This window comes from Musa acuminata, chromosome BXJ1-11 (genome assembly GCF_036884655.1).
Source record: "Musa acuminata AAA Group cultivar baxijiao chromosome BXJ1-11, Cavendish_Baxijiao_AAA, whole genome shotgun sequence".
NCBI lineage: Eukaryota > Viridiplantae > Streptophyta > Magnoliopsida > Zingiberales > Musaceae > Musa > Musa acuminata.
In genome coordinates, this window is record NC_088337.1 from 3,515,160 (window position 1) to 3,529,944 (window position 14,785).

Consider the following 14,785-nt stretch of genomic DNA (forward strand, 5'->3'; position numbering starts at 1 on the left):
TCTCAAATAAAAAATATATTTCAATATATTTTATGTTATTCTTGTCTGCTATCATTTCCTTTATGATGCTGATGAATAAAAAATTATTTTCGTCTACATTCTTAATCGTGACAAGGAACTCTTCGATGCAGGAAGAGCACCGGAATGAGTAAGCTTATATGGCCCTTGGGATTCCCTTGGATTCCTCTTGGCTCTCCAAGGCCATTTGGGTCCTCATTGTCACCTGTTCAGCCGACCTATTAGGGAGCAACACCAAGTCATTACCATTTTCCAACGTTTAATATGCATATATAGGTCGTTTTCCTTATCAATCTTAATCACCATCATTCAAGGTTATATCGTTTTCTTTATGAACGATCAGCTTCGGAAGTCAATTCACTGAAAGCAGATCGGACTTGTCAACCCACTCACATGCGATCGATTATTAGATCCCACAAGCAAGCGATAAAGAAAGCCGGGCGGTGCATGATGCTTGGCTCGCCTTCATTTCCTTCAAAGAAAAGAAGAAGATGATGGTGATGGTGATGATAGTCTTGAACATGCATGCCTCGTCGTCCTCAAAATGATAACCTTGGTCAGACCTGTGCTCGGTTCTCCCCTTCTATCCTCTTATACTTTAAAGAACGATGTTGCTGAGTTCACCACCGACTAACACAGTTGAAAACCCATACAAAACACTTTTTTTGTGTTCCGACAGTAAGCGTGGAAACGAGTGATCGTATTATGATCTCCTGATAACGTCATGGACACGCAGGAGGAGGGGATAGAGACTTGCAAGTGTCACATGCGCTGCTGCCCCTTCAGGCGCTCGTAGAGCTAATGGTGGCGTGCATGCACCAGAGGGGAGAAGACGAGGGGTCACAATAGGGATTCATCCTTCAAATAATACAAGAGTGGCCTACCGTGTTCCTTCTCCTTCACTAATTAATCTAACATTGTGGAAAGAGAGAGAGACAGAGAGAGAGAGATGACGTGCACGCATGGCGCTCCAAGGATAAGTCAGGAGACAAGCGGCGTCGTTAAGTGGCTGCTACCATTGTTTGGTTGCTGCGCGTGACATTTGACTCTGCTACGATACTGTGAGCCGCATTCCGTAGAATGAATCGGCAGCTGCGCAGAGTCAAACCGAGGACGTCACTAAGAGTGTATAGAATGATTGGTCTCCCGAGTTGAAACGTCTTAAGCACGATGGTTGAGACTTAGGCGTCGATTACGACATTCTCAGCCACTTCTGATCATGGAGTTTGGTGGAGACGGCGGCTTGTGTTTGACGCCACACAGGAATGTGTGATGCGTAATGTAGGAAGCTGGACTGTGTTGCTGGAATCGTTCCTTGGTTGAAGATAATGATGGATCATGCCGAATCTTAACAAAGGTTGCTGTCGTCGGCCGCATACATCTACGCCGTAATCTTTGTCATACTTGGATGCAGACTGGATCGAAAAGGACTTGGAGAGAAGAGTTGATTTCAAGGGTGTATTGGGAATACATTCAAGAATGTAATCATCGTATTTTTATTATATTCTTAGAGTGTCTTTGAACACATATTTGAGACATGTATAGTTGACATGATACATATTTTAAATATGGATTGATGCTTGACAAGTTTATTTCAAATCTCATTTGGTCTGAAAGTTACATTATTGAAACACAGCTAACAATTAGGATGCCAATGAAAGTTCTATTTATTTATTTTACATTCATTTATATGATTATATATATATGAGACATATAATTTTTTTTATAAGATTATATTTTATTTTTTTAAATAAAAAAATAAAAATAAAAATATTAAAATGATAAATTTATCACATAATATTCGGTCGACTTTTGAAATACAACCTTAACAAATAATACATATGTTAATATACATTTAAAATATAAATTTGTTATCTATTATTTACTAAAGACTTAAAATATTTCACAATTATTAGTTTGACAAGTCCTACGTAGTCCCACATCGGGAAAATCAAGCTTTTTATCTCTTATTGCAACTATAAATAAGAGTTTAGACTTTGAAGCCAGCTACATTATAAGAAAAACCTAATTATTTACTTTAGATTTAATTTATATTAAGTCCATACTTAGTTAAAATAGTTTGGGTTTATAGTTTAAACTTTTCTTGTTTAGTAGTTTTATGTGCTTTATGGCCTAGGAATATTTTTCTAAGGTATTTATAATTATCCCTTTTATAGTAAAATTTTGCTCGTGATTGCATGCGACTAAGGATGAAGCATTCTACCCACCGAAACAAGAACATCTTGTTCATGGGAGCCATTAATAATGTCTCTCATGATTGCCTGCCTCCTGTGTCGAATTGGGCTTCGAGTTGCCAGTCTTTGTTCAGGCCTCATGTCATGCACTGTTTCTGGCCAATCCAACCCACTGCGTCTGTAGCCCTACTCCTGTTTGTGTGTATGAAGAAGAAGGTGAAAGCATTAACAGATCTATAAAATATTATTATTTTTGAATTTTAATTGACAGACCTTTTTAAACCATCCTTTGGGATGTTTTTTACACTCTTTAACAGTCCTAAATCGACTCCAGTTGATACCAAAGCATAATCTTTCTCATCTATTTTTGTTTCTAATTATTTTTATTATTATCTTTTTGATGCTCCGATTCATCCAACGTTGAAGTTAAGTCCATGTTAACTTTTAAAAATTGACATGGATTCATTATATATATATATCGAATAGTATACCGCTCGGTATATAGTATCGTATCGTACCGAGTGAACATCGAAACTCTGGTACGATACAAAATTATGAACCTTTATATATATATAAAGGTTCGTAATTTCGTATAGGGAGAGAGAGAGAGAGAGAGAGAGAGAGAGAGAGTTTAACTTGAATGAAAATATCTTGGGATTTTTACTAAAATGATTTGATCACATATGCTATTAAAAAAATATAATTATAATAATTAATTAGTTAAAATACTCGAAAACATACCCAAAAAAAAAATGATACCAAACATCTTATAATCATGTCCTAATGTAAATGTGAAATTTTGAGTTGGTTTTGTGGAAGTTGAGTAAGTTACGCTTGAAATTTAACTAAGTTATACTCAATCATAGAAAGTATATAAAAAAAATTAATTTTAATAGTTAAATGTTATAAAATTATTTTTAAAAGGAAAAAAAGATACTAATCATCATAAAATCATGTCCTGGTGATTTTATGAAAGTTTGAATTGGATCTGACTAAATTACACTCAAAATTAAACTAAGTTAAACTCGATCACATAATTTATTAAGAATTAATTTTGATAATTAATTATCATAAAATATTATACAAATTAGAAAGAAAAAAAATGATACTAATCATCTTAAAATCATAACTAAACAGTTTGGTGAAAGTTTGAATTAGTTTAGTAGAATTTGAACAAGTTACATTGAAATTAAACTAAATCACACCCGAACACAAAACATATTCAAAAATCTTTATTTTTGATAATTAATCATCACATAATCCTAAAGAAAAAGATACAGTGATACTAATCATCTTATCTTAGCACCACGTTGTAGTGGTTTTGTGGAAGTTTGATTGGTTTAATAGAAGTCGATAAAATCAATTGAATTGTGGAAGAAAAATCTTGACTATTCGAGAAATGTATGGATAAGTTTAGCTTATGCCAATAATTATATAATTCTGAATTATATCATAAGAGTTTATATTTTAATTGACTTTTCAATGCGTGTTTGATAGCCATGAAGTCTTTCTTGCTTGTCTCAAGAACACATCGACACGATGATGTTATCCATTCCCACAGTGGTGTATGCAATGCAGCATCCAAATCACGGTTTCCAAAATGATATCCACTCGTCAACTCTGCAGCGTCGTCGTCCGTGCAACCTCGAGGCGACGTCGATATCTTTGCAGGCAAACCTACAAACTATCACGTCTCCCTTCCACAACCATACAAACCTTGAAACCCCTCACTCACATCACCGTTTCCCTAGATTCATCTAGACAACTGGCCTCCCACCAAATCCTCCGTAAACCATTTGCGCTTCCCCAGCATAAATACTCGAGCGATCAGCCTTCACTGTTGGCAGAAGTGGAGCTTGCAAGAAGGAGGCATGGCGACGTCGAAGCTCTCACCATCGCTTGCTCTCTTCCTAACCCTCAGCCTACTCTTCGTCAACCTCGTCACGCCCTGCGGGAACTGCTGCATCGAACCTCCACACAAGTGCCACCACAAGCCACCCAAGCATGGCCCTTCTCCGCCACCAAGGCCGCCGAGCCCCGGCCCCGGGGCCAGGTGCCCCCGGGACGCGCTCAAGCTCGGCGTCTGCGCCAATGTTCTCGGTGGCTTGCTAAACATAACGCTCGGCACGCCACCAAAGGAGCCATGCTGCACTCTGCTGCAAGGCCTCGCAGACCTCGAGGCCGCCGTGTGTCTTTGCACCGCCCTCAAGGGCAACGTCCTGGGCCTCGTCCTTAATCTCCCCATCAGCCTCAGCTTGCTCCTCAACTACTGCGGCAAGGAGGTGCCCACTGGCTTCCTCTGCTATTAGCTAGAGGTTTCACGTAGCACGTAGGGTTTGTGTTATTTGTACGTGTGTGTTGTCTTAGCAGCATCGGGTGGTCGTCAATAAGCTTAGAATGCATAGCAAATAATGTACGTAGTTCCACTTGGGAATACCGATACATGGATGCCTACTTTTGTCTTGAATTATATGTGTTTTGTATGTGTGTGTGTGATAGAGAGAGAGAACTATTACTGCCAATTTCTGGAGATATACATCTCATTACACGAATAAAAAATCTAAGCATCATGAAGACCAATGTTCTTTCTAATAAAAATTACAGACTAATTTCATTAATTGCATTTATTATAGTATTTAATTTTGACAAATTTACTCTCTTATATTTATGGGTCCTGTTTCAAATAAATATGTATTATATCACGTAAGTTGAGGATTATTAAAACTCATAAATGGGTTGTCAGAATGATTACAAAACTATGTAATATATATTAAACAGGACCATAATTATAAATAAAATAAAATAAAATTAACATAAATACTAGAATAATGCAAATTTATGTTATCTATGGCTTCTTTCTATTAACGATTTTTTATTTTTTTTCTCTTGTATTAATTCATGATTTGATGTATAATGGTTTTGTCACCCTAAGGAAGAAACTCTATTGGGACTCATTGTTAATTGTATTTCGATGAAGTATTAAATACGATCATGCAATATATATAGTACATGTACTGTATGATTTCTCGAAAAAGTATCAAGTTTTAGATTCGGATATTGGCTCTTATTTCTATTCTCCGAATAGAGCTCTTTCCCTTTATAAAATAAAATAAAATAAAATAAAATATTCTTTAAAAAGTGTTTTCAGTTAAAATCCAATTTGGGTTAAAATATCTCGGTATTACTAAATAGTGTTACATTATTTTTTTTGTTTATAGTGTTTCTCAATAGATTTATAATGTTTTTAGTTTACAATGTTTCTAAATAGAGTTACAGTATTTTTTTTGTTAATATAATAATACTCCTTTTGATTATCGAACTAAAAAAAAAAAAATGTAACTTCATTGAAAAACACTATAACGAGATAATATCATATTATTTTTCATTATCATTTCTTCACAATAAGTTATTATAAATGTTATAATATTTTTAAATGCTTAAATTTAAGATAAAAATGGAAAAGGAATAGAATTATTACATGGTTTATTTTGAAATATGTCAAAACCTTCATAATTAACATCTAAAATCATTCAAGTTCTCATATTAATGATTTTATAATACCTTCAAACATGTAGTAAAGATGATATCTATTGTTAGTAAAAAAAATTAATCAATTGAAACTGGCTTACAATATTATTTTATTCGTTATAATATTTTTGTTCAATTCAAAAATATTGTAAACATTAAGACATTTTAATAAATAAATTAAAAATTATATTTCTAACTAACTTTAAGGTTTTGTGGACTTGTCATTCTTTATTTTAAAATATGTCAAAATATTCTTAATTTTCATTCAAATATAAGCCTAAATTTCACAAGTTGATGGTACCTATTTCTTCTTCTTCGATCCTTCAAAGGTCATATAAAACCTTATGTTTCAGTTATGTGATATCGTTAAAAGAAAATATTTTGGATCGTTTCGATCATGCTATCGTCCATTTCAAATGCTTTAGACCGACGAATTCAAAGTATCGAACTAGTCGATATGGATTTGCGGCTCAAGGGTCTTCTTCGTCATCACGGCAGATACACGAGGTGCCATGGCCTTGCATGCATCCCCTCGATCCCGTCAACAAGAAGATAAAAAGAAGCGCGAGAGGTGGAATTTGCACTGATCGTCTCATCCTCCCGACGATATATATTATAGTCTTTATCTTTGTCAGATAGTAAGTACATTTGGAATCAATCTATAGACGTAACAATGAATCTATTAATGCAGTTTAAGCACTGCTGCGTAGATGATAGATAGAGTGTGCAATCTTGCGAGGTGCAAGCGACCGACGGGATCATCGGTACCGAGAATTCCGAGTTCAATGCAGGACCTTTGGTACCTTTAATTACTAGAATCACGAGATACATGAAGCATCATTATTTTGGGTGGGGGGGGGGGGGGGTGATGGTGAACAAATGTGTCATGACTGATGAGTCAGTACGGCTAGGTCCATGGGTCGATGTCGGGAGTTCTCTGTCGGCTGAGCTGGACGCTGAGATAGGTCGGACCTTCGCGACGGGGTGTTGGTCAGCATTTCTTAGTCCGAGCATCGTCTGCGTCGAGCTGCATTTCTCCGTTCCCAGGATAGGTGACAGCTCGCCCTCGTTCACTGGATGGTAATTTTCGGGTCGAGGCGCTCGTGGTTCGGGGGTGACCGCTTTCCTGCAAAAAAGACTTTCGTCAGGTGATTCCCGACTTTGGCCCCTCCGACGAGCAAGTCAGTTATGGGTGAAATTATTTTTCCCCCCCGGGCCGGATGCCGGTCAAAGGTCTTTATACTACGATACGAGGGTCGGTCGTACGCGGGTTGACATGATGGACGTACTAAACAGTATCTTAGTACAGATTTTGACTTGTCGTGTCTTGGGAGCGGTGCCGTCCCAGGATTCCTGGGACGAGACGTGCCGAGCAACGCCTTAGTATAGATTCTGACCTGACGTATGGCATCGACTATGACATGTCTTGAACCTAAAATATGCCTTATCAGCGGGGCTCTTAATTTCCAGAAGATGATATGAGGGTAGACCATGGTGGATGCTTTTTAGCAGCGAGCGACTAAGAGGCATCCAAAGAAGAGTGAGCGAAAGGTGGTGGAATATGCTACAATCATCTCATCCTCTGGTAAGAGGAGCCTGCAGCAATGATACTTCACGTACCGTGTGATTCAAATAACGCATGCAGCTCATGAATTGATAACGTATAAATACAATTATTTTCATATCAATTTGATATTGAGGAGTATAGAAATTCATGCTTTATAAACGCCATAGCCATCATTTATCCTCATCCTCGGTGACACCCTTATTGGTGGAAGAAATGCCATTGCATGCATTGAGCTTGGAACATATCATCTCCGTTATCAGGAAGCTTCTGTCACCGCACCTTAGAAGAGAACAAATGTGGTGGAAACTTTCGATGATGTATTCCTCCGATATAAGATAATAAATCTAATTTATTTATTTATTTTTTGTCATGTGCTCTCACTTAATAGTGTTCCAATAATTTAGGTTGATAATATTGAGTTTTAGAAATAATGAGAGATTACTGCGCCACGTATGAATAGTTGGTGATGTTTGTGAAGTATTCATGTATGAGATATGAAGATTGAATGAAGACTAACAATAGTTTCATGTTGGTAAAATTTAAAAGAGTTTAGTTTGATCCACTAAATTTTTGGATTAAATTGATCCCCAATTCCAACTTGCTTTGCTTCTTAGTAACCATATGGTATACAAGACAGTTTATTTTTCTGCCATAGATATAGATATATATATATAATGTATAATATCTCAGTTACAATTTTTGCATCTAAATGGAGAGATAAGAAGTTGTCCTAAAATAATTTACTACAATTACTTATTGTTAAATATAGTACAATCTTCCTCGTTATAGCACCATGCAAAACATAATCATGTTATATGTACAGCTTAAGGCACTCTGTTGGTGGCACGATGCACTGCATATTCTACTGCATGTTCTGGCATCCGAAGGTGTTCTCCCCACTGTAAACGAAGTAAAGGAATCCATCTTCATCTTTCTTATCATCATACAGCCGAGACATCAGAATTCCTGAGTTAATCATAAAGGAAGGCAGCAGGAGTTAGTGTTTGATGTGGATTTGGAACCAAATGACACTAGCAGTCATGACAAATAGATGAAGTACCAGTTGGTGGAAGCGCATTGTCTACAAACATAAATATGGCTTTCTCTGCACCCGTATTTATACTCTTGTGGATAATATGGACAAACTGCCCGAATGTCATCTCTCCTGGGACCAAATACCTGCATTTATATCAATAAGAAAATATCTCTTTAACATTCAAATTTTCATCAAAAACAGAAAATCCCATTACTTAGAAATGCAACATAACCAAAAACATAGTTCTCCTGAAATATAGTAAATGATAAAGGAACTATAATGGTTTTAATACTTCAAAAGGGGAATAAAGATTGTAATTTATTATATGAGGTACATACTTTTGCTTGTCAATATCTGGCACATCACTTGTATCTGCCTTCTCCACAATCACCTGAAACCCAGAGATGTATAAGTCAAGCAAAAGAGGGAAAAACATATGTAGTATAAAACCTTAGCATAGCAAAATAGCAATATGATAAGAAAACAAAAAGAATTAAAAAAATAATTATGCTAATCAAATTGAAAAAAAAAACTTAATTTATAGACTAATATCCATAAAAAATGGTTTCACAGAAAAAAAAAAAAAAACTGATGTAATATTAGGGTCCTTTAATATGAAAAAGATAACCAAATGCATAATATTCTTGTTAATTATGGGGTCTAAGGATAGTCAGATATATGCTACCTAAACTGAGAGGTCGTTCTTGTGACTTGAACACTAGTTACTCAAAACAGTAAAGAAGCAATTTTACTACCATACCGAGGCTCGTCACATTTTTATCAAAATATTCTGTCCTAATAATGTAATATTATGGGTCTCATCATGTCACATATGAACCAGAAGAAAATATCTGTTTCAAATGTAAAAACAATAAGTTTCCTCCATGTATTATGGTCAGGTTGGTTTAGATACCCACACAATTACTGTGCACAGAGGCCAATCTCTCCAAAATGAAATACAATTCAGACTCGATCTTAGTTCACCCTACAGACTTACTAGCAACTCTGTCTATTTTAAACTAATAATTTAATGATATAACTAACTTGGACTATGTATGAACTCAAAACAAGCTTCAGTCCAGCATCTCAAATATCCAGGCAAAAGCATCTAGAAGAAGATTAACTGCATCCCCATAACTTCAATATCAAAAACCATAAATAGTTCTTGACAAGCATCAACAAGACAAAGGTGTGCATGGATGACATGTCTTTGCAACTGGTGCAACACAAATAGCAGCACCATAAAATTTCTTTGATATCAGATACAAGTAAAAGAAAACACTTCTTTACAATCATCAAATAAAGTAAAGCATACATCGATGACCTGACTTTAAAACTTAAACATCACTACTTCATTTCTTGTCTTAAAGCCAGTAGGTCAGAGTTATATGTATACATCCATGACAAATTTTTTGTCATTTACACATCATCTTAAATCAGTCCAATTAGCTGATCCAAAAATAAGAGAATGAGGTAAGGAATCGCATGTAGAAAAAAAAAGGATATTAACAGTCTTCTTGTAGAAGCTAATGAATTAAAGCTAAATAATGACAGTTTTCCTTGAGCCCAAGAGTCTAAAATGAGTAGCCCAATTAGATCACTCTGCTGCTAGAGGAATATTGAACATGAGCCAATCGAAAACAACAAACTTTTAAATCCATTGGAGAAAATTTAATTCTCATGCTACTACCTCTTTACAATCATCTCAATCTCCAATTGCCTAGTTTGACATTTTTAGCTTTTCATAAAGAAATTTTCATATTTTAAAAGAAATCCTAGCAGCATTTAGGGTATCAGTTTAAAAAAGAGTGCTAACAGTGTTAAAATCCCTTAAGTATAAAACAAAGTTAAACTAAGTGTACTTGAAGTTATAAAAGACAATGCAAGTTAGAATAAGGGCAGAAATTCTCCTGTGCATAAATACTGATACAATAATCAGGAAAGATTTATGTTCAGCATCTGCTTCTGACACAGTTTCTTTTACCAAACCATGCAACACGATTTGATATGTGTTGTGCTATCACTAGCTATCTCATAAAATGACCAATCCAAAATTTTGACTTGTTGCGGTTGGCATAAAAGGTTCGTCGGCCATACATACTGTCAGCAAGATATGACAATATATCCCTGATATCATTTCCCACCATCAACTGTTAGCCAACTTTTCTTGGCTCTAGTTAATGCAACTACTTTACACATAATTTAGATATCATCGAACAATTGGTGCTTTTGAGGAGCATATGAAAAAGAACTGCCAAGGGGCTTGCTCTCCCATCAAATCGCAGCTAGCAATGGTATTCGGAATTCCCTATTAGCAACTGGCTACACTTTAACCTATAACGATCAAATGGTTTCTCAGCATCAACAATACAACACATAATAATCATTACCATTTCTCCTATATATCTCACGGCTCCATTTTTCTCCTAGCCAATCTATTATTCTTATGGAACACTGGTTACAAGAAACCTGATTCCTTACACAGAATTGCAAAACAAATGCCCAGAGACACGTCTATATACTTAACAGCATTTAAGAAGTACAAAAAATAAGCTTCGTTGTTGGATTTTGAATCTTGATGAAGAATAAATTAAATATTGACAAGACGAGAATAATGCAGTTTGGGATTCTATGAACTTCGATGAAGGAGAAACAAACCACAGAGAGAAGAACAGGAAGGATGAAGAGAGAAAAACAAGTTATTTGCTCTGGAGACGAGAGATGACAACGAGTAATTGCGATTACTCGACTGCGATCCAACGAAAAAATAGAACATTGGCCATGACAAGATGATTCACAGCATTGTCACATTAACTTATCCACCAAATAAGATTCATTCAAATTGAAAAAGGAAAACATCGATACAAAGAATCCGAGAAAGCCAACCAGCCAACTTTCTTTCGCATTCAACACACACAAATTACCCAAAATGCACCTAAACAATCGCACCAAAAACAATTCAAGGGATGAAATGCTTACCGGAAACCTGCTAGGGTATTTATCCTTGATCCACAGCGACTCCGTCTTCCTCTGCTCTGCAGACAAAAAGACCAAACCACGGATCCATCATGTATCGAGAACACACCAAAATCACAATAAAGGAACAAACGGAAAGGGCGACGCACCGAACTCATGCTGCTGTTTGAAATTGCTCTGACTCCTCGACATATCTACATGCAACCACAGCACCAATTCAAGCCCACAGGAAAAATCGATCAACAACTCGAATCAAACAAGGAAAGGCCGGACCTTTGCGAGACGAAAAGATTAGGACTTTGCTTATCCTTAGGGTTTTGCGCGGGGGCGGAGGAAGAAAGGAAGGAAGACTTCGAGGAGTAGACGGCGTGGTTGGGTTGGGAGTGGCGTCTCATCTGCTGAGGTGTCTATATACATAACGCTGGAATTTGGTGCGTTACGTATCGGAAAAGCCGCTCTCGTGCGTGTCGGTTTAGTGCTCCGTTACATAGTTTCTTGGTTTCCTTTTTCTATTTTCTATATTTACTTTATTTTAGAATAGCATAACACACACACGCTAAGAATCATTTATATATATATATATATATATATATATAATTAATTAATTAATTAAAGCAAAGTTAGAGGTCCATAGACTAAGAATCATTTCTTCTAGTAGTATTAGTATCATCCCAAAGTTGAAGAGGTCCATATCTAGCAATAAGAATCCTAACCCACAACACATCATCCTTATTAAAAAGGAGAATATTTCTATTTAAAAGGAGAATAATTCTTTTAGCACAAATAAATTTTTTCACAATATCTCTAACTGCTAAATCATTTTATCCTTAGACTTAATATAGTCACAACTGATAAGCTTCATTTTTCTCTTCGTTGATCATTGTTTCAAAGGAATTCTCGTGAATCATCTTCTAAAAATCTTATCAGAAATCAAACAATTTAAAAGTAAATATATAATAATAAAATTAATAACAAAATTAAAGAGATTAAGTTTACTAGATTGCCTTCTTTCTCTATTTTTTTTCTTTTGTTTAATATTTCTTTATTTGATATTTTATCCTCATACTTAGAATATGATAAAGGATTATATCCTAATGTTAAAGAAATAACAATATGAATTTTTTTTCTTTGGAGACAATATCCTTTTAGTATATATATATATATTATTTTTACAAAAAAGGCTACCAAAATTATCTATTACTGAAATTTTGGAATATCATTAGTTTTATGTATTATATAGGAAATAAATCAATAATTGGTCTTCCTGAGCAAATCATCTACCAAGTGTAGCTACTGAGGCCAACTCAAAGATTAGCCCATGGACCTAGACCACGGGCCCGGACCATGGGCTTATGGGCCATCAAACGGAAATGAAAACATAAAGCAAGTCGTGTGCCAAACACGTGCGTACGTGATTCGATTTCAAGGGTGATGTATAACGATCCGAATCTTAAATCATATTCCTCGCTAATTGGACGGTCTGATGCACCTACGCTTAGGCGCATTGGATTGTGTTTGTGTTCGCCGGGAAAGTACATAAATTATACGAGGAATGAGCCCCCAAATCTACTGTGAGCTAACAAATATATACGCTATTAGCCAAAATAAAAAGACATAGTGAACTTTGATGGTATCAAAAGGCATTTGCATATTTGTGAAGAAGATAGCTTTGTTCCTGCATTCTAACATCGGTTTGACATCATTTTTTTATCTTGTGATGAACAAAGTACACAAGACTAATGATGTTGTTTGAAATTATATATATAAATAAGAAATTTAATATTTGGATACTTTAATACCAAATGTTAATCGAGTGGATTTGATGATAATCATTTTAGATATTCGAATAACGCGTGATGACTATTTTTAGTTGAATCAACTTATTTGCCTTCGTATTATTGGGATTGCATTCTCGATTCCTTAATTTACATTAATATATTTAAAATTATATATATATATATATATATATATATATATATATATATATATATAAATTGGAGAAGAGATTATGATTTGTTATCGAACACAATACAAATGTTTGCGAAATAATTTGTGTTTTAGGAAAGATACTTATAGTGCTTTTTTTTTTTTTTTTTTGTGCACGGTAAGTCTAGCTTATAAATACATCATCCTTTTTCTTACTAAATGAATATTTTATAGCTCCATTAAAGTCCATGATGATGTAATTGTATAGAAAGTTTAGCATGTATCACTTGCTAATTGTATTTTTTTTAATTGAATAAATATTGATTTTTTTTTCTTTTTTTTACAAAAAAAGTAATTGTCGAATACTATATTTGTTCCTAAAACGTCATCAACATACAAAAGACATTGCCGATTAAGTCATTAGGCATCTTTGACTTATCCTCCGATTGATGATTCAATATGTAATTGCACGACATATCTGTCCAAATGTGGATTATCTTTCTCCATTAACCATCTTGGGAGGGAGTGCAAACAATTCTTGGTGTTGGCACCTCATTGCCTCCTCATGTACAATGAACAAAGACACTCTCTCACTCTGATAACAATCAAAACATATGCACAACTTATTTCAAGAATTCTACCATTTTTGGAGTTCCTTCTCTCAAATTACAAAAAGAAAGGCTATCTTTCAATCTATTCCTTCCCTTCAATACAAACTCATCTCATTGATCCAACTTTTAATTTGGATTACCATCCAAACCAAAGGTAGCACAATTGGGAGGTATTCTCAAAGTAGTGTGGCACTGCCACACATTATTTTCCTCAGGAGGGACACCAACCTATCTTTAATTCATCAACAAAGCAAAGGAAAGACCACCACATGCCATGTTTTGTTTTTGCCTTCAGCTATCTTCCTTGTGTTCATAGGAATCAAGGAGGCATTGTAGCTCACATACATCCTTCTTTAACTATCAGCTTGCTATGATCATACGCTGCACCGACAGTACCTTCTTCCCTACTCTGTTCATTGCACATTCACAAGAACTGGAGGAAGAAGAAGAATTAATAAAGAAGAGCATGGCATGTGCTTAGCTAATCTTTTTTTATTGCTTAGGGGCAATGATTGCAGAGATGAGGTTAATTAACAGGTTGAGAATATATAATATATTACCTTGTCAAACTTGTCTAATCAAGTTTGTAAGCTACTCCTGCTGTGGTAGCATTGGAAAGTACAAGGTTGGCTTTTCTTGCAGGAAATTTGATGGGGCCAATTGAGAGCTAAATAGGAGTTCTGGTGTTGTTATCATAAGAAAAATACAATCACAAAACACTTGCTTAAAATCCTTGGGACCATTGGAGCATAATTATTTGATCTGTACTGGCTAGAAAGCTGGCAAACAAATGAATGAAATCTGTCAAAGAAAGCTTCAACCAGTCAGTCTTTTAGTGCTGTAGATTGGTCAAGCAAGCTGAGTTAGGAGACTCCAAGGTTTAATAGGAGATGCATAGTCTGCCTCTATGCCTGGCAGGAAAAATGGA

At 35.4% G+C, this 14,785-nt stretch overlaps 2 protein-coding genes across 2 annotated transcripts; one reads left to right on the forward strand and one right to left on the reverse strand.

Annotated features, from left to right (window-relative positions):
• The first annotated feature begins 4,043 nt into the window (after positions 1 to 4,043).
• On the forward strand, positions 4,044 to 4,680 carry LOC135596553 (14 kDa proline-rich protein DC2.15-like). The gene has a single exon (XM_065088606.1). The coding sequence runs from the start codon at positions 4,085 to 4,087 to the stop codon at positions 4,520 to 4,522; it is 438 nt and encodes a 145-aa protein (XP_064944678.1). The 5' UTR covers positions 4,044 to 4,084; the 3' UTR covers positions 4,523 to 4,680.
• A 3,250-nt stretch (positions 4,681 to 7,930) lies between these two features.
• On the reverse strand, positions 7,931 to 11,697 carry LOC135596897 (autophagy-related protein 8f-like). The gene is made up of 6 exons (XM_065089156.1): positions 11,594 to 11,697; positions 11,470 to 11,514; positions 11,324 to 11,379; positions 8,683 to 8,735; positions 8,369 to 8,487; positions 7,931 to 8,274 (listed from the first exon to the last, which is right to left on the reverse strand). Exons 2-6 carry the CDS (start codon positions 11,510 to 11,512, stop codon positions 8,171 to 8,173), a joined length of 375 nt encoding a protein of 124 aa, XP_064945228.1. The 5' UTR covers positions 11,513 to 11,514; positions 11,594 to 11,697; the 3' UTR covers positions 7,931 to 8,170.
• Between the last annotated feature and the right edge of the window lie 3,088 nt (positions 11,698 to 14,785).